The sequence below is a fragment of the Neoarius graeffei genome, chromosome 11 (assembly GCF_027579695.1).
Source record: "Neoarius graeffei isolate fNeoGra1 chromosome 11, fNeoGra1.pri, whole genome shotgun sequence".
NCBI lineage: Eukaryota > Metazoa > Chordata > Actinopteri > Siluriformes > Ariidae > Neoarius > Neoarius graeffei.
In genome coordinates this window covers 43,780,390-43,797,719 of record NC_083579.1, presented here as the reverse complement: position 1 = coordinate 43,797,719, position 17,330 = coordinate 43,780,390, and the positions used below count along the sequence as shown (strand labels likewise).

Below are 17,330 nucleotides of genomic sequence, written 5' to 3'. Positions count from 1 at the left end.
ATTATTACTATTATTATTATTATTATGTATGAGCATGGTTTTAAGAGTAATCTTAGTGTGGCAACTACTTGTCAGATTATTAGACAGACTGAACGATTTATCATGTTTTGGTGTCCGATAGTGGAAACAAACTAATGCCACCAATTAGACTGGAACCTAAATACTTTATTTCTCTTACATTATCACCTCATTGAGTAGCTCTCATGTCTCTGATTAGCTTTAGTGGTTAAAGCACTATTTTACAAGTACAGAGGGGAGATCAGTCAGTACCAAAAAGAAAAAAAAAACAAACCAAAAACATAGTAGCAAGTGAAAATTTCCTGAATATAGTCAGATTCATTTAGTATTTCTAGGCATGTAATGATTCACCCAATTCATGATTTGATTCAATTCACGAAAATGGGTTCACAATTAGATTTTTGTACAATATTTTTGAAAAAATATTAAATGAAAATTTTATTACCAAAAAAAGCAACGTTTATTTTCCTATTCTTTATTTAAAAAATTATTCCTTTTGTTTAATAAAAAATTACTTTGTTTAATTTTCTTAATAACCAACAATTTACCCACATTTGTAAAGGTTAGAGTAAGATATAATAGCTTATGAACTAAAATGTTTGTTTTATTAAAAATGAAAAAAGTTAATAATAAATAGGCCTTTTCTTAATAAACTTTTATGAACATTTACTATCTCCATTTTTCTTCCCTTTCTTTATCTTTCAGCAATTTATAAAAAGAGAGCTCAGATTTCTTGTTAATTCTAGTTGTCCAATCAATCACGCAACAGCTCTTTCCCATTTTAGATCTGGTTTTTTTTTTTTTCATGGCATTAGAGCTGTGTTGTAATTATACAACCCTCTTCTGTCCAAACATCGCAATTACAGCTACGAAGAACTAAGAGATTACGCAGCCTGATTGATTAAGTAATAATCATGATTAATTTTTTTATTTGATCAATTTGAATCATCATAAATTTGTATCAGAATTTATAGTTGCACCATATATCCTTACATGCCGAAGTACTTCCTATTTTAAGATTCCAGTAAATCAAATATAGTAGTATTCAACCTATTTCTAAATATTTTTACACGTTTCAAGATTTAAATTCTTATTCTATTGACAGATAATTTTGTTTCTTTCTTGATTTAAAAAAAAAAGCACAAAATTGCCTGCCGATGGAACAGCCTTGAAATTAGTAAGAACTAATTTCATTTTTAATCGTCTTTAATTTGGTTTATTGTACTCTTATAATAGGAAATAGTTAAATTTGACAATATTCAAAGTAGTTCCACTTGCTAAAATGCCTCAATTGCTCCAGGTCATTGAGAGCACAAAGACTTTCTTCTTTCCCTGTCAGTATAAAGTGTCATTATTTATACATTAACATTGATGTACAGTTTCATTATTGTCATTAAAGTGGATTATTCTTTTTCCCCTGTCAGTATAAAGCAGAACGGAATTTGTCATGTGACTGATGCTGTTATTATTCTGATGCTGCACATTTTCAGTGTAGCTATTGCTTGCTGTGTACTTATCTATACTTATTACATTACATTAACGGCATTTAGCAGACGCTCATCTACCAGAGCGACGCACAACATACCCAGAGCAGCCTGGGGAGCAGTTAGGGGTTAGGTGCCTTGCTCAAGGGCACTTCAGCCATTCCTGGTGGTCCAGGGAATTGAACCAGCAACATTTTGGTCCCAAAGCAGCTTTTCTAACCAGTAGGCCAACCAGACAGTGGCTTCCCCTGTCTTGCATTCATGCTTGTCTGACATTGTCACACCGTAATCGCCACTGTAAAATTGTATATGGATGGGATGATAAAATGTACATAAAATGGAGGAATGGTTTAAGGGTTGTCATTAGCTGATGCATCTGATCCACACTAGACTGTGTGGTGTTCTGGTCCCCCAGGATGGTGAGTGAACAATATATTGTGCATCCTTTTTCCATTTCCATTTTTTCATTTGGAAGACTTGACTTGCAGTCAAACTGCACAGGTTAGAGTTCAGGGCTGAGCAACACTGACAGTTTGGTAGTACTGGGATTCAAACTCATAACCCCAGTAGTTCAGAGCTCTAACTGCTAAGCCGCCACTGCCTTCCAAGCTGGAGAGCAATGAAGCTTGTTGGCACCCCAAACTAGAAACTATGTTTGATCACTTACAATGGAAGACGTGTGTCTCTTTTTTTAAAAGCCTTGTGCTTTCAGTATTGTACTATTTTAAAGCATATGGAGCCATTCCAGCATATTTAGGTTGAGTTAATCTTGCCTTTAACCCAGGCATCATTCTCACAAAGGCCTGTGGCTAATGTGGTTAGTGGTTCAGACAGATCCAGGCAGTTTTTTCTTATATCTCCACACCACGGGTCCCTTGGGACAGTCCAGAGGACATAACTCAACAGGCTTGGAATTGTAATTCAATGTTCGAAAACGTGAATCTGCACCTTGGACAAGGAAGTTGCACGGCATGGTTTCAATTGAGGCTCATGCGGTCTCTGGACGCCGTGGCTGAATCCTGATTAAGCCAGCAAACGAGGGGGTAATGGAGGTTCAGAGCCAACGAGATGGGTCTGGTTTTCCCAGAAACGAAAACCGAGAAGGCTGCAGAGAATGCAGCCTCAGATGCATGTCATTTACGTTCTCACACGACAAGGGGAAGACATGAAAGGGGCAGAAAAAGGGGGAGAGACGAGGTTCTCTTGTGGATACCCAATGTCTTGTGGATTCTCAAAATTCACCGAGGCAATTTTTATTAATATTATATTTTACTTTGCTAGTGCAAGCAGACCTTGAAGACCATATTAGTGCATTTTTACCAAATATAGCGCATTACTTGCTCTGCACAATTTGTCAGCTCCATCTGTGTCCTCCATCAGTGGAAAGAAATCACCACAGGACCACTGCTGCTGCAGACCAGATATTAGCGTGGTGGATTATTCTTAACACAACCGTGACAATGACATGGTGCCGGTGTGTGTAACAGTTCCAAGTGTAGTCTCTAAACGTACACCCATAATGTAGGTGTATGAAAAAAAAAAGTTGACACCAAATGTTAAAATCCCTGCAGCATAGCTGCTCCTTATACACTCGTACACACAACATACACACCCTTCCTACCATTGCTGTGCTAAGAACAATTCACCACCCTCCAGGTTGGTATCTGGTCGACGTTGGTCCTATGGTGGTCCCTTTCTACTCATTCCGAGTTACGGACTGGCTACAGTCAGTTATTACACACGCAAACACAATGAACTGTGTGGTAGATTGAATTGATCATTGGCCAAAACCTGCTAATGCAATATCCAAAGGAATCACCGAGAATGCTGTTACCGAGATACCGAGAATGCTGTTTTTACAGTTCTCTTATTGTTAGAGACTGGGTTAGTATCAGATAGATGAGAACAAAAATGCATTTTGACAGCTTGTCAAAACAAATAAGACCTGCCTCTAGTTCATGACTGTCACAGGTTGAACTGTCCAAACTCAGACGTGATTAAACTATGAAACGGGTCATTGATGACCTAAGAATTTTAAAAGGGCAAATTTAAAATGACATAGAAATTGGCAAAAGTCTTAGGCAGATGCAAGGAAATGCTGTAAAGCAAAGATGTCTTCAAAAATAATGAAGCTAAACTTTTCTACATAAGGAAATACTATTCAAGGTTTTATAAGGAAATAAGCTGTAAGTTTTCCTGAGTATCTTGCAGAACCAGCCACAGGTCTTCTGGACACTTCGACCGGCGCATTTGCTTGTTTTTGTGCAACAAAACCTAGCAGACTTCATTATTCCTTTTATTTATTTATTTATTTATTTATTTATTTTTTGGTCTGAGTGGTCTATTAGGTAATATATTGCTTTTTTTTTTTTTTTTTACTGACAAACATTTTTCAGTAACATTTAATTTTGTTAAATTTTCACATTTAATATGCAGTTTTCATCAACATTAATTGGACATGGTCTTCAAGACAATCATGTAATGTGATGGTGATTGACTCTCCAAACATTTGCTTGATATGCTTAAAGCTAGACGGCCTTTCGATTTCATAAAACCGGTGAAATTTAGTTCACTCTGAAATTTGGTCATTGTGATGTATGTTTATTTCTGCAATACCTAAAAAACAAGCAAAAAAAAACCCCAGGCCATTCTGTGGCTGGGAAGTTATTTAATTTGAGGGGATTCCTGAGCAAATAATGTGCATGAAATCACTCACTTCCTGCAGTCAAGCAGACAGAGGAAGTCCGTATGCACGTGTGCAGGTTTGCCTTTTTCTTCTTCTTTTCCGTCTTCTTTTGGGTTTTACAGCAATTGGCATCCACAGTGTTGCATTACTGCCATCTACAGGTTTATCTTGACCGGGCACTGACAGTTCCATCATTCTGTCACTAAACGAACAGCTGATCACACCGAGGTGCTCGCTGACCACCGATATTTATTAGTTTGGTTGGTCTTACGCTGCCTTTCCTTCGCAACATAACGTCTTTTCTTCTTGCTTTCTGTTGCTGTAGTCGGTCTTTCATGTTTCATTCGCGTTCTCCATTTTCCTCTCCTGTTTCAAATTTGTATCCCACAATGCCTTGCGCGAACGGGGAAAGTCCATCACGTCATGCATGACGTAATATCTTGAATTGGGTCACGGTGAAGCAGGAAAAAATAGCGGATAATTTATTCATTAATTGTTCTATTTAAAAAAAAAAAAACAACAACCAAACAATAAAATCGGAAGTCTGTGATTTGAATTCAGTAGCTTTCGGTCCACTGAACAAAAATAATTGGGTGTCAGGGAAAATTATTTTTATCACCTACACTTGAAAAATCTGAAAGGCAGTCTACCTTTAAATTTTTGGCAAAGTATTACAAGTACAGTGGGACTTGTAATACTTTGCCAAAAATTTAAATGGGTGGATGGGTTCCCTTTTGAGTCTGGCTCCTCTCGAGGTTTCTTCCTCATGTCATCTGAGGGAGTTTTTCCTTGCCACCGTCGCCACAGGCTTGCTCATTGGGGATAGATTAGGGATAAAATTAGCTCATGTTTTAAGTCGTTCAAATTCTGTAAAGCTGCTTTGTGACAATGTTTCTTGTTAAAACCGCTATACAAATAGACTTGACTTGACTGCCATATCCGTGGGGGACGCGTTCCAAAATCTAACAGGGAAAGCCGAAACTGTCAGTAGTAATGAAGCATATATAAAGCATGTGTACATACAGCCCGATGATAAAGTTCAACTATTTAAATTATACACAATATGATGTCAACAACAGTAACTAATAATAAAACAATTATAATAGTATATTTTACAACCCCGATTCCAAAAAAGTTGGGACAAAGTACAAATTGTAAGTAAAAACGGAATGCAATAATTTACAAACCTCAAAAACTGATATTGTATTCACAATAGAACATAGACAACATATCAAATGTCGAAAGTGAGACATTTAGAAATTTCATGCCAAATATTGGCTCATTTGAAATTTCATGACAGCAACACATCTCAAAAAAGTAGGGACAGGGGCAATAAGAGGCTGGAAAAGTTAAAGGTACAAAAAAGGAACAGCTGGAGGACCAAACTGCAACTCATTAGGTCAATTGGCAATAGGTCATTAACATGACTGGGTATAAAAAGAGCATCTTGGAGTGGCAGCGGCTCTCAGAAGTAAAGATGGGAAGAGGATCACCAATCCCCCTAATTCTGCGCCGACAAATAGTGGAGCAATATCAGAAAGGAGTTCGACAGTGTAAAATTGCAAAGAGTTTGAACATATCATCATCTACAGTACATAATATCATCAAACGATTCAGAGAATCTGGAAGAATCTCTGTGCGTGAGGGTCAAGGCCAGAAAACCATACTGGGTGCCCGTGATCTTTGGGCCCTTAGACGGCACTGCATCACATACAGGCATGCTTCTGTATTGGAAATCACAAAATGGGCTCAGGAATATTTCCAGAGAACATTATCTGTGAACACAATTCACTGTGCCATCCGCCGTTGCCAGCTAAAACTCTATAGTTCAAAGAAGAAGCCATATCTAAACATGATCCAGAAGCGCAGACGTCTTCTCTGGGCCAAGGCTCATTTAAAATGGACTGTGGCAAAGTGGAAAACTGTTCTGTGGTCAGACGAATCAAAATTTGAAGTTCTTTATGGAAATCAGGGACGCCGTGCCATTCGGACTAAAGAGGAGAAGGACGACCCAAGTTGTTATCGGCGCTCAGTTCAGAAGCCTGCATCTCTGATGGTATAGGGTTGCATTAGTGCGTGTGGCATGGGCAGCTTACACATCTGGAAAGACACCATCAATGCTGAAAGGTATATCCAGGTTCTAGAGCAACATATGCTCCCATCTAGACGACGTCTCTTTCAGGGAAGACCTTGCATTTTCCAACATGACAATGCCAAACCACATACTGCATCAATTACAGCATCATGGCTGCGTAGAAGAAGGGTCCGGGTACTGAACTGGCCAGCCTGCAGTCCAGATCTTTCACCCATAGAAAACATTTGGCGCATCATAAAACGGAAGATATGACAAAAAAGACCTAAGACAGTTGAGCAACTAGAATCCTACATTAGACAAGAATGGGTTAACATTCCTATCCCTAAACTTGAGCAACTTGTCTCCTCAGTCCCCAGACGTTTACAGACTGTTGTAAAGAGAAAAGGGGATGTCTCACAGTGGTAAACATGGCCTTGTCCCAACTTTTTTGAGATGTGATGTTGTCATGAAATTTAAAATCACCTAATTTTTCTCTTTAAATGATACATTTTCTCAGTTTAAACATTTGATATGTCATCTATGTTCTATTCTGAATAAAATATGGAATTTTGAAACTTCCACATCATTGCATTCCGTTTTTATTTACAATTTGTACTTTCTCCCAACTTTTTTGGAATTGGGGTTGTAATAAAAGTTATGTAAATGTAGTCTCTTGTGTGCGCTCTCTCTCTCTTGCTCTCTCTCACGATTGAGATTCTGACGTTTTTGCTAAATATTTTCAGTTCCCAGGGTAAAGCGCAGATAAGTGAACCCGCTGTTACTGAATGAGCGTATACAGCGGTCCCACAGTGCAGAAAACATGCATTATTTATGCATTTCTGTAAGTCATGAACTGATATTTATGTCCCATAACTGCACTCTCTCCCTGTTCATACACATTCCAGACTTTGTTTTCAGTCTGCTTTCAATCCATAAACCTGAGAAAGAAAGCAAGATCAATATCCCCTTGAGCATAATGTATTAATGAATAATATTTCAGCCACGGATCATATTGGTTACGCCACAATTATTATTTGTTATACCACATGATGAGTAGTCACACCAAATGATGAGAAATATGTCTAGCTGAAAGTATACACAGGTGAATGTTTTCCGAATTTTAACAAAGTCTGACAAATCCTCTAGATGTTTCCAAGCATCACTGACCAGATAATATTTCCGAACAACTTCGGACAAATTTTGTTAGTGAATTGGGGGGCTGTTAGGGAGCTATATACCAGGCGATCAGCCATAACATTAAAATCATTGGCAGGTGAAAAGAACAACATTTATCTTGGTAGAAAGGCACCTGTCAAGGGGTGGGATCTATTAGGCAGCAAATGAACAGTCAGTTCTTGAAGTTGATGTATTGGAAGTAGAGTTGCAAAATTCCGGGAATTTTCAAAGGTGGAAACTTTCCATGGGAATTTTCGGGAATTAACGGGAATTTTTGGGAAAAGACTGGGAATTTTGAAAGTGGACATCAATTAAGTAAGTGTAAAAAAATATTGTAGCATAATCTTGGTTAAAAGAGGCAGATTTATGGGAATAAAGTTGTGCATAGCACGCTGTTACTCACTCACATGGACAAAACATGTTATTTTCTCAGGAGCCATTGAAGCCACACCCCTTACATGCATTTTGCATCCCTCTATCACATGCACAATAACTTCTAGAATTCTGAAGAGCTAGAACTGTTTTAAATACAAACTGCCGAGATCACACATTACAGACAAAGGACTACATGCCATCAAGTAAGTTTTGAGGATGATTTTTTTATCGATTATGGTATTTAAGTAAAAATGAAAAGGTATAGTAGAATAAATCTAGTGCTAATTTACTTGCAAATTAGAATTGTGCCATTTCATTGAAGTAGTTAGCTTGTGATGCTAGTTACAGCAAATTGTGCTAGCTTAATGGGAAACCAGATAAGCTAAATGAAAGCTTCCTATGAACATTTCATGTAAGAAAACTAAATTTAATGCTAGCTTACTGGTAAAAATAAATGTAAATGTAAGATAATTAGAACATTTCATTGAATAAATTCTCATGCTAGCTAGCTACAGCAGAATGTGTTAGTGCTAGTTTAATGGGACATCAGATGTGCTAAAATGTTAACTGTGTAAATGTTTTGTCATCTTATTTCACAGAAAAATGCCACGCATGTGTAAAATATAAATAATTAATAAAATAATTAAATAATTCCCCTAAATTACCGTAATTCCAGTGCTTTTTTTTTTTTTTGAAAATTCCCAAAATTCCCGTACCAAAGTTTCCACGGAAACTTTCCGGAAATTTTCCGGGAGTTTTCCACCCCTTTGCAACCCTAATTGGAAGCAGGAAAAATGGGCAAGCGTGAGGATCTGAGCAGAGGATCTGACAAGGGCCAAATTGTGATGGCTCGATGACAGAGTCAGAGCATCTCCAACATGGCAGGTCTTGTGGGGTGTTCCCGGCATGCAGTGGTTAGTACCTCCCAAATATGGTCCAAGGAAGGACAACTGGTGAACCAGCGACAAGGTCACGAACACCCAAGGCTCACTGATGCATATGTGGCGTGAAGGCTAGCCTGTCTTGTCTGATCCCACAGAAGAGCTACTGTAGCACATATGACTGAAAAAGTTAATGCTGGCTATGATAGAAAGGTGTCAGAACACACAATGCTTTGCAGCTTGCTGGGTACTGGGCTGCGTAACTACAGACTGGTCAGAGTGCTCATGCTGACCCCTGTCCACTGCTGAAAGCACCTACAATGGGCATCAGAACTGGACCATGGAGCAATGGAAGAAGGTGGCCTGGTCTGATTGGTCATGTTATGGCTGATCGGTGTATGTATGCTTGCATAATTATTTTATTTATTTTTAAAGACTATTGCATTTCATTCGTGGTGGTCTGGTCGCCCGAGGCAACTTAATTTGTCATTTGGCGGGTAATTCCTGTCACTAGCCAGCCCGGCTGGCTAGTTGAAAATAAAAAATATATATGAAGCGAAAATTCAGACTAGGGCTGTGCAATATATCGAATATACACGATATATCTCCGAAAATTCTGTGTGAGATACATAAAATTATTATATCGTAACTATCGAGTATTTTATGGTCATCTGCCGACTTGCGTTTGTTTCGTGTTTGTAGCGTTTGTTTAAAACCTTTTCCGGTGGTTTTCTCCCTGTCCCTCAGGCAGTAACGTGAGAGGTAAAAAAAACAATAACGTCACACACTCGCCAACCAATCCTGGGTGACATCTGAAAGGAACTTGCGGGAAGATTTTCTAGTTTTGATTTACAGCGCTGACTCAGTTCGTGCAATCGCTGGTGTTGCATAGGCTACCGTGTAAGCTCTGTCAATTTCAGCGACAAATTAAAAATGGAAGCGGACGAATTGGTTCCTAAAAGAACTAGTAAGGGGTCAGTCATCTGGCATTTTTTTTTGGATATCGCGAGGAGGACGTGGAACAGCAAATGCCAATTTGTAAAGTGTGCAAAAAAAAAACTTGTCATCATGAAAGGTAGCAGCACAACAAATATGTTCCATCACCTGAAAACTCACCCGGTACAGTACGAAGAGTCTCTTAAACTCCGAACTACTTGCCCACGAGCTAGACCCCCCCCCCCCCCCCCCCACACACACACACACACACAAGCTAAACAAATGACCATAGCAGCCTCGTTCTCCAAAGCCACCCCATATGAGAAAACGAGTCAGAGATGGAGAGCTATAACGGATGCAATCACTAACTTCATTGCCGAAGACATGATCCCGATTAGTATAGTGGAAAAACCAGGCTTCCAAAAATTACTAAACACACTCGATCCCAAATATGAGTTGCCTGGTCGCAGACATTTTACAGAGAAGGCAATACCGGAATTATACACATCTGAGAGGCAGAGCCAGAAAACATTCAGTTCAAAAGTGTGCAAAGAGAAAAATTATGTTTTAATTTTTTTCAAGTTGATTCCTAGTCAATATGAAGCTCCTAACGCTTTCTCATAAATGGTTAAATACAGAAAGCATGTTGGACATATTTTGGGTGCTATAGTCATGATAGTAAGTATATTTGTTTTCAATACTCATACACCAAGTTGCCAAGTTTTCCAATATATTATTATTTGTTGATATTATATTATGGTGCTCTGTGTTGTTCTCATTTATGTATTTAACAACAGTAACAAAATACTCGGGTCTTGAAATAAACGCACATTAGTCATGAACAATGGTAACTACTCTCATCTCATCTCATTATCTCTAGCCACTTTATCCTTCTACAGGGTCGCAGGCAAGCTGGAGCCTATCCCAGCTGACTACGGGCGAAAGGCGGGGTACACCCTGGACAAGTCGCCAGGTCATCACAGGGCTGACACATAGACACAGACAACCATTCACACTCACATTCACACCTACGCTCAATTTAGAGTCACCAGTTAACCTAACCTGCATGTCTTTGGACTGTGGGGGAAACCGGAGCACCCGGAGGAAACCCACGCGGACACGGGGAGAACATGCAAACTCCGCACAGAAAGGCCCTCGCCGGCCACTGGGCTCGAACCCGGACCTTCTTGCTGTGAGGCGACAGTGCTAACCATTACACCACCGTGCCGCCCCGGTAACTACTCTCTTTTGTGTTATTTTTGACAGAAGTAAAATTCATACATGAACAAATTTTGGCTAGTTGATTTTCTGTTTGGCTAGTTACTTTGGAAGGTAACTAGTCCGGCTGGCTGGTGAAAAAAAAATATGAATTTCGAGCCTTACTTTTTTTTTTTAATACTACAGCACTGTTTACTTCTGATAATTCAGAAGGCTTTGATTCATCTTCTGTAAGAGCCGCTCTGAAAGTATATCCAGCTGTAAAGGAAATCACAGATTTATATTCATGCGCTCGTTCGACTACATGAATATTTGTATCCTAAGAACTTACACAAGGACTTCTTGTAGGACAAGCCACGTAACTTTAAAGAATAAGTAGATTTTAAGATTAAAAAAAAAAAGTAAACTTTGGCATGGTGAAGTTCTCTATGCGAAGACATTTATTTAGGGTTTTTGGAAGAAGTTTTCTGTGTCAGCGCTTTGTAGCAGTTAGCGGTAAGGTCGATACTTCAAGTTTTCTGACATGAGGAATTATTCAGCGTAGAGGAATATGATTTTTGCTGTAACAAGATGCATTCTTTGGCTTCTTTAGCTACTAGAGAGAATTAAAAAAAGAGGCTGGTGAGGGAATGACTGTTTCTTGCTGATTGGGGAAGTCACAGCTTAATAGTTAGAGAAGCAGCTTTGGAACCATAAGGTTGCTGGTTCGATTCCCTGGACCAGCAGGAATGGCGGAAGTGTCCTTGAGCAAGACCCCTAACCCTCAGCTTCTCCCCAGGTTGCTCTGGGTGTGTTGTACATCGCTCTGGATAAGAGAACTGCTAAATGCCATCATCGTAATGTAATGATGTGTTTCACGGTCATTCTCCAGTGACGAAGGAATAAAACGATACATAATCAAGAGAACGTTGCAACGATTCTAATCTGAATTTACACAGTATAATTTGACTCCGAGGACAGAACACTTTGTCCCACACAGAGGAGACTTTTCAATGTAAATACAGTATCAAGATTAACAAAAGTACTTGATCAACGGTAGCAAGTTCTTTAGCCAAGATCTTTTTTTCCCATTTTCTTTTTGCCTCAATCCAATTGGAGGTAGCACATTGAATTCTTTTTTTTTTTGGTGTTATGATGTGTATGATTGAGCGATTTAATGATTGTTTAAAATGAACAGTCAGTTTAATGCTCAGGGCAGTCTCCAGGCTTATGTGCGTGCTCCATCTCCATCATTTGTTAGTGAGAAACAGAAAGGCAGTTATGCCAGAAGAGAGTCATTAAAGTGCTGCAGGAGAGTGGGCTCTGGGATTGGGGGGGACCCCTTTCTTGTCAGCCCCTCCACAGGGCTTAATAGGAATTGCGGCAGGGGGCCTCCAGGTTTACGTGAGAAAAGCGGCAGGGCATCATTAGAGGAAACAGCTTTCGTGAGACTGAGCGCCCTCTTTTAATTCTGCAAATGTGGGTTAACATGAACCACTCGCAAATTGCCTACCCGATCATTATAATTATTTAAGATCCCTCGTTTAGCTGTGAACATGCACGTGCGAACCGTGGTCAAGTTACCATATTCTCACCACACAGAATGTTTCCATTTATTTTTTTTTTCCTTTTTAAGCATTTCTCTCCCCCCAGCCTTTTGCGCGGTAACCGTCAGTCAAACATATGTTTTGAATGGTGATTTCATGGTTTTGTCTTTCGTGCGAAGAAGACACACAGGCACAACTGTCCTTAAACTTAACCATAAACTGGGCCTGTGTTTAATTGTACTTGATTGTTCATTGTTGTCTGTCGTACACAGCTGAGCTCTTCCACCAGCTCTCCCAGGCCCTCGAGGTGCTGACTGATGCTGCGGCAAGGGTAAGAAAATTGTCTAAACAACACAAAATGAACTACTACTCATCCAGCACTCACACTGAAACTTGTACAAGGCAGCATTCTACCATGCGCTTTTCTTCTTAAACATGCAGGAACTGCAGCATTAATAGTCACGAGGTTGTTTTTAAGAGGATCATACACCAATAATTGAAAACAGTTCTGTTATGAGTGCTTGCTTCAAAATGCCTTAAAATTGCCTGAACATAAAGCAGAGAGTTTTCAGGGTTTATTTTAAACCCATCTTTGATGTAGTTTCTCCATCATGAATGTATTATATCCAGGCTGCCTACGACAAGGTCCGTGCTGCCAAGCAAAAAGCCGAGGAGCGAAACAGGAGACTAGATGAGAGGCGAAAAAAGATCAAATTAGGTAACACATCTTTCTCTCTTCCGCGTGTTGGCATTCTTCACCCTTTTTTCTGATCTTGTCTGATTCCGTTATCAAATACAATTTGCCAAGAGTGCCTTACAGAGTTCAGTCATTTTGTGCTCTGCTGTTTGGATGCTTTCAGGTTATGTTTAATTGTCTTTTTAAATTTATTTATTTATTTATTTTTTGGGTACATTGGCCTGCAGACTTAGAGGCTCGTGAGCAACAAGCAGAGGCAGAGGCAGAGGCAGACTTCAAAATCACCAGAACATTACAAGAAGAAGTAAGAACTGGGACTTGGAACAAAAAAAATTGGTGTTTCTTATGTTACAGTCATTGAAAAATTGTATATATACTCTACATTTACAGTACCAATCAAAAATTTGAACACCCATACTCATTCATAGGTTTTTCTGTTTTTTGTATTTTCTACATTGTAGAACAATACTGAAGACATCAAAACTATGGAGGAACAGATGGAACATATATAAAATTTACCAGCTTAAGGTCGGTCCGTATCGTGAAATACCATGACCGAGGTCTTGAAAATACTGACCGAGGCCTCTGGGCCGAGGTCATTATTTTCAAGGCTGAGGTCACGGTATTTCACGATACGGACCGACCTTAAGCTGGTAAATTTTATATATATATATATATATATATTTATATTTATATATATATATATATATATATATATATATATATATATATATATATATATATATATATATATTTACCAAATTCTAACAGAAAATGAGAGCGCCCAAAAGGGAAAACCATATTTAGAACAAACCTGTTACAAGCTTGTCAAAAACCTGTTTGACAAGCTATGTCACCTCAGAATTTTCCAAAAAAAAACACCTTGATCTAGATCACTTCCCTGACCTAGGCAACAAAAATGTTAACAAAAAATTGCTAATATGTTTGTTGTTGTTATGAACGAACGAGTCACCAAAGGTCCGTAACCGGGGTCCAGATCGTAGGATTCTGGACTGCTCGTGAGCCAATCAGAGCGCGTGATTTGATGGAAATTGGACCACAAAAAAAAAAAAAATGGAATTATGTGGTAAACAAAAAAAGTGTAAAAAAAAAAAAAAGTTTGATATTTTAGATTCTTCAGAGTAGCCAGTGTTTACCTTGATGACACTTTGTACACTATTGGCATTATCTTAACCAGCTTCATGAGGCCGTCACCTGGAATGCTTTTCAATTAACAGGTGCCTCGTCAAAAGTTAATTAGTGCAATTTCTTGCCTTCTTAATGTGTTTCAGATCAAATAGTAAATAATAATAATAATGCAGTAAATTGCCCTATTCCACAACTGTAGTAATCCATATTATGTCAAGAACCGCTCGACTAAGTAAAGAGAAACAACATCCATCATTACTTTAAGACATGAAGTGTCTTTTAATGAATAAAATTAAAGAAAAAACAGTGAATTTTAAGTTTTGACTGGTACTGTGTGTGTGTGTGTGTGTGTGTGTGTGTGTGTGTGTGTGTGTGTGTGTGTGTGTGTGTAACTTCATATCTTCGCACCACCATGTAATGTTCTTTATATTATATAGATCGTTTCCGTTTCCGGTTGAGAGTATGTCGTGCGCCTGGCTGCCGCTTCTCACCGGAGCTTTTTTGTTTTATTTTATTTCTTTTTCTATTTTTTTTTCTGTGTGTTTGTGTGGTTTGATGTTTGAGTGTTTTGTCCGCTGGTGGTGGTGTAGCTCCGGACCCAGTTTTGGGCGTCAGTTCCCTCCAGGCCTTGGTTCGCTGTGGGTGATGCCTGTGCTCCCAGCTGTGGACTGCAGTGAGCTCGCTGCTCATTTTACATCGTGGTTGTCCAGCGCTCTGTGCTTTAACGCTTGGTGTGATGTTCCGAGCGATGTTGCTCGGTGGTGTCGCGGCGGCTGTGCAGGCGGTTTGGGACACACCAGCGCTCTGCGTGGCGGAGCTTCTCTGCTCGCTTTGTGGATTCATGGCGTGGTGTTTGAGCGATGTTGCTGGCGGCGGTGCTGGAGATGTGGGACCTGTTTTTGTGCGCCTTTTGGTGGGACTGTGGCTGCTACACCATGGGAATTACATCCTGACCCCTACTTGGTGGACTTTTTATTTTTTATTTATTTATTTTTTATTATATATATGAGTGATTCCACGCTTATGGGCACTGAAATGGGGACATGAACTTATTTTTAAAAATTCACCTAAAACCATTTCTTTTTTTTACCATCAGGTCACAAAACATGTAATCTTTAATGAATGATATGTTAAAAGATAACTTTAATTTTCTGAGATGTAATAAAAACATATTTATATGCCAAAGTCAGAACGTAACAGAAGTGTTGTGGACATATATATTCTCAATTTTAACAATGTAGAATTACTTTTTGAAACATAGGAAGGTGATGTTTTAGCAAATATAATTAATAAACATGTGTAGTAGAATAAACATACACATTCTTTCAATAAGATTAACATGGTATAGAGCTAGATTGTAATTAATTTGTAACAGACGCGAGATGGACAATCGTAACAGAAGTAATGTAACAGACATCATTTTGGAACTCATAGGCTTGACTTTGGCATATAAATGTTTTTATTACATCTCATAAAATTAAAGTTATCTTTTAACATATCATTCATTAAAGATTACATGTTTTGTGACCTGATGGTAAAAAAAGAAATGGTTTTAGGTGAATAAGTTCATGTCCCCATTTCAGTACCCATAAGTGTGGAATCAATCATATATATATATATATATATATATATATATATATATATATTTTTTTTTTTTTTTTTCTTTCTTTGTCTATTATTGTAAAGTGTCCTTGGGTTTCTTGAAAGGCGCAATATAAATTTAACTTATTATTATTATTATTATTATTATTATTATTATTATTATAGACACATCTACAAAAAATTTGCAAATTAATCAAAAGAATTTTAATTTTGAACCGGTTTGCCATTTTAACCACACACTTCTCGTCAGCAGGAAAACACTGGGAGTGACGTTATCGGAGTGATATGTTGGGAAATATGTCACTCAGATCCGCAATGTATTTCATATGAAAAATGCGAGTTTTTCAACATGAGAAGATAAACTTCATGTCTTCAAGCCAACGTGTGAATTTTTTTTTTAAATTATTTTTAATTTTTTTTTCATTTAAAAAAAAAATTATTATAGAGACACATTCACAAACAAAAAGTGCCCAAATTTATCAAAAACAATTCATCGATTTCCTCATGAGTGAAGATATTGGAAAATTATTTTACTCCATGTCCCAGATGCAGTTCATATGAAAAATATGAGTGGCATATTTTTCAGTAAAACGCTCGTGTCCATATAATAAACATACACTCACTGGCCACTTTAATAGGAACTTGTTCTTGATTCTAAGATTCCTGTTCTTGGCTGCAGCAGTGGAACCTAGTGTGGTCTTCTGCTGTTGCATGCTGAGATGCTTTTCTGCTCACCACGGTTGTAAAGAGCAGTTATATGAGTTACTCTGTCCTTCCTGGCAGCTCGAACCAATCTGGTCATTTCCCTCTGACCTCTCTTATCAAGAAGACGTTTCCACCAACAGAACTGTCACTCACTCAATGTTTTTTGTTTTTCACACCATTCTGTATAAACTCTAGAGACTGTTGTGTGTGAAAACAGTTTCTGAAATACTCAAACCAGTCCATCTGGCACCAACTCCCATGCCACACACAATTTTTCTCGTTCTGATGTTTGAAGTGAACATTAACTGAAGCTCTTGATTTGTATCTGCATGATTTTATGCATTGTGCTGCTGTCAAGGGATCGGCTGATTAGATAATGGCATAAAACAGCAGGTGTATGGGTGTTACTAGTAAAGTGGCCTGCGTGTGTGTGTGTGTGTGTGTGTGTGTGTGTGTGTGTGTATCACACATTCAGTAGATGTCACCATGCACTTTTCTGCTATATCACTTATCATTTTATAATTTTATGACTATTTTTAATCAATCAGTATCTGATTTAATGTTACAGTTTTTACTATCTTTACAGTTGTAAAATTTGTTCAAATTTTTTCAGCATTTCTTTTTATTTTTTCTCTTTATTAGTACTAAATAATCATAAAGTTAGGGTAATAATACTTATACACCGCTTTTATTCTGATCATTAAAGTATCAAACTAAGAATTTTTAAAAATGCGAAAACCTACTGTTTTAAACATATTGTTTTTGCTGGCATAGCAAACCTATGTATCATGATGCATATTGTA

The 17,330-nt window shown here is 38.2% G+C and overlaps 1 protein-coding gene across 3 annotated transcripts in view; it reads left to right on the top strand.

Annotated features, from left to right (window-relative positions):
• The window catches only part of dnajc17 (DnaJ (Hsp40) homolog, subfamily C, member 17), a 126,908-nt gene that overhangs the window by 49,206 nt on the left and 60,372 nt on the right, over window positions 1-17,330 (top strand). For all 3 annotated transcript variants that reach the window (XM_060933963.1, XM_060933964.1, XM_060933965.1), the window contains exons 3-5: window positions 12,647-12,705; window positions 13,005-13,092; window positions 13,299-13,375. In XM_060933963.1, coding sequence (XP_060789946.1) covers window positions 12,647-12,705; window positions 13,005-13,092; window positions 13,299-13,375 — 224 coding nt within the window. The remainder of the gene's footprint in view (window positions 1-12,646; window positions 12,706-13,004; window positions 13,093-13,298; window positions 13,376-17,330) is intronic.